General features: G+C 28.6%; 1 protein-coding gene across 1 annotated transcript, besides 2 other annotated features; it reads right to left on the bottom strand.

Annotated features, from left to right (window-relative positions):
• Positions 1 to 293: 293 nt before the first annotated feature.
• TVAGG3_0053260 (uncharacterized protein) lies at positions 294 to 632 on the bottom strand (the record flags this gene model as incomplete). The annotated part of the gene is made up of 1 exon (XM_051221097.1): positions 294 to 632. The coding sequence occupies one exon, from the start codon at positions 630 to 632 to the stop codon at positions 294 to 296; it is 339 nt and encodes a 112-aa protein (XP_051106083.1).
• Positions 633 to 1,832: 1,200 nt separating this feature from the next.
• Positions 1,833 to 1,870: a mobile genetic element.
• Positions 1,833 to 1,870: a terminal%2Cinverted (terminal inverted repeat of Banshee-A3 transposon ID:TVAGG3_0053250).
• Positions 1,871 to 2,619: the final 749 nt, after the last annotated feature.

Raw genomic sequence — 2,619 nt, 5'->3', positions numbered from 1 at the left:
CCTGGAACAATAATAAATGGTTTCATCCGGTATCCTTCAGAATTATATGGGAAGATACTAGTAACAAGCACAAATTCATGCTCTTCTTTGGTTAAAGGAGGGTTGCTTTCAGTGCAGATAACTTTGTAACGCTTTGATGAAGCAGAGATGTTTCATAAATACTCCACTTATTCCATGGATCAATTCCTGCCGTATACTGAAATTAATGTAAGAAGTTAGCAACTGTTGCTGTGTTACAGTACTTTGCTCGTTTTTCCTCATTTTCTTTTGAGCTTTTGATCTCAATGTTGAGATCAGAGCAAACTCTGTTTAACCATGATCTTGAGGGGAGATATACTTCTAGCGAAGTAAACAATTCTTTTTCCTCTTGTTGGAAATTCGTCTGGATGAACAAGGCCAGCTAGATATAAAGCTCTGCTGTATCTATACTCCAGTAATTCGTAGGCAATCTGATAAGCTTCGATTACCTTTTCACATGCAAGACCTTTTGCTCTTTGATTGATTTCACCATAAAAATCAAGTAATTCGACCTCTGAAAGATACGATGGTTCTCCACCATTACATGTGGTTGTCCATACATTTTCCGCAATTGTATGTCGCAACTCTGCAGTTATTGAATCATCGCGTTCCATGTGAAATTCATCTTTGTTATCAGTGTAGCACTTTTTGTTTAGTCTTCTTTTGAAGATTTTACGTTGAATACGAGACAAAACTGCTTTTTCTCAATGAAGTTTACATTTGGCTTTAATGTAATTAAGACTTTTCATGTCACTTTTTGTAAAGTTCATTTTCGGTACGGAACAAATGCATATATTAATGCATTAATTCTAAATGTAATAAATTTTGTATCTTTGAAAATTTCAAAGTTAAAAAAAATTGGACTAATATTATTCGTCTTCAAATGTACTATGCAAATTAAAGTTTTTGGGCTATGGATTCTGTGGGATAAGATTATTGAAATTTTGGATGTTCCTCGAATTGGCCAGAGATTCGAGTGTCAATGCCTTGTTCCATAACATAGTAATTGTGTTTGTGACTGAGCATATTTTTTTCTAAAATATAGAGATTAAAATTGTAAAAATCTTCATTTAAGGAGTTCCTGTTAAATGATTGTGACTTGATTATATTTGTGTCGTTTTTGGTAGTCTCTTTATTCGATTTTGATGAATTTATGTTCGAAATTCGGTATTTAACTAATAAGATTCAGAGTAAAACACTGGAAATCGGATATTCTCTATGCCAATGAACTGGACAATCTGTGTGTTTGGGAGGTGAAATTCCAAATTTTTTTGAAATCCCGAAAATGAAGATCAACCCTTTATTTTTGATTAAGATATTTTACAATTTCAGATTTTTTTGAATACTTTTGATTCGGTTTTGTTAAAAGCATATCAGCTAACTTGTTTTAAAAATCACATATTTTTATGTGGTAAGACGAAATGATGGAAGTGAGGCATATCTCAATATTTTCACCAGATCTTCAGGCATTTAGCATGGATATATAATTGTTATCATGATTTGTATTTAGTAATATTATTTAATCCAACTTATCAAAGCTAAACAAGATAAGAAATGCGTTTTAATTTTTTTTTCAAACAAAATTGAACAAAAAATACACTTAGAAGATATATTTCTTTAAGTTATTTATAGTAATGGAAATAATATGGTATATCTATCATTAACATATAAGCAGATCATACCTCTCTTGTGCCATGCAATTATGAATTAAGAATTTTGTAAATTCAACTGTATATAATAATCTTTTAATTGAAAAACATCATCAGACCAAGAGATGTTAATCATGTGCATCTAATATAATTGTTTTTGTCTAGTGTTGAAAACAGAAATTCATCAAAAGTGACACCTCAGAAAAGCTATAATATTGAATTTTTGGAACTTTTGATAGAGCACGTTTTTAAATATTAATTAAAGTAAATGTATATTTTGTAAAGATTCTTTTTAATAAAAAATAAAATTTTGAAGAAGAACACAAAATCTTCTGAAAAATAATATCACATAAACTCATATTATTTTCTAATATATAACTATTTTATATAAAAATCAAATTCAATGATCTTAAAAGCGAAGGATAAACCTCAAAATTTACGAATATAATGAGTGGGAATATAATGCTTATCTATCATAAAACCATATGAAATATCAATTTTTGCTTTACGCCTAATTTTTGACGACAATTAGCAAAAAATGTTAAATGTTAACACTCAGTCCATTTGAATATGAAAAATAAAATTGACTTTGATTAAATGTTTTTATTTATCATGCAATTCTTCTTGCGACCAAAGATTTGAATAAAATTTCAAAAAATAAGATAGCTTAAAAATAATATACGGTAGTGTTTACTAATAGATGAATAGTATATAAATTCTATTAAAATGGATTTGATCCAAAAAGATATATAAAATTTGATCATAAATAAAATTGTTTAGAAGTCATTTAAAATGATGTAATTATTCAAATTTTGCTAAAACCCATTCCTCTTTGATATATAACTCCCATTTTTGCATTTCTGGCTCGTACCAAAATTTTGAAACTTCGAATAATTCGTTAGGAGTGTAATTACTATTCGTTTTTGGATTAATATCGAGAGATAAATGTGGA

Source organism: Trichomonas vaginalis, chromosome IV (assembly GCF_026262505.1).
Source record: "Trichomonas vaginalis G3 chromosome IV, whole genome shotgun sequence".
In the NCBI taxonomy this organism is placed as follows: domain Eukaryota; phylum Parabasalia; order Trichomonadida; family Trichomonadidae; genus Trichomonas; species Trichomonas vaginalis.
The sequence above is the reverse complement of the archived record's forward strand: the minus strand, read 5'-3'. Positions and strand labels throughout refer to the sequence as shown.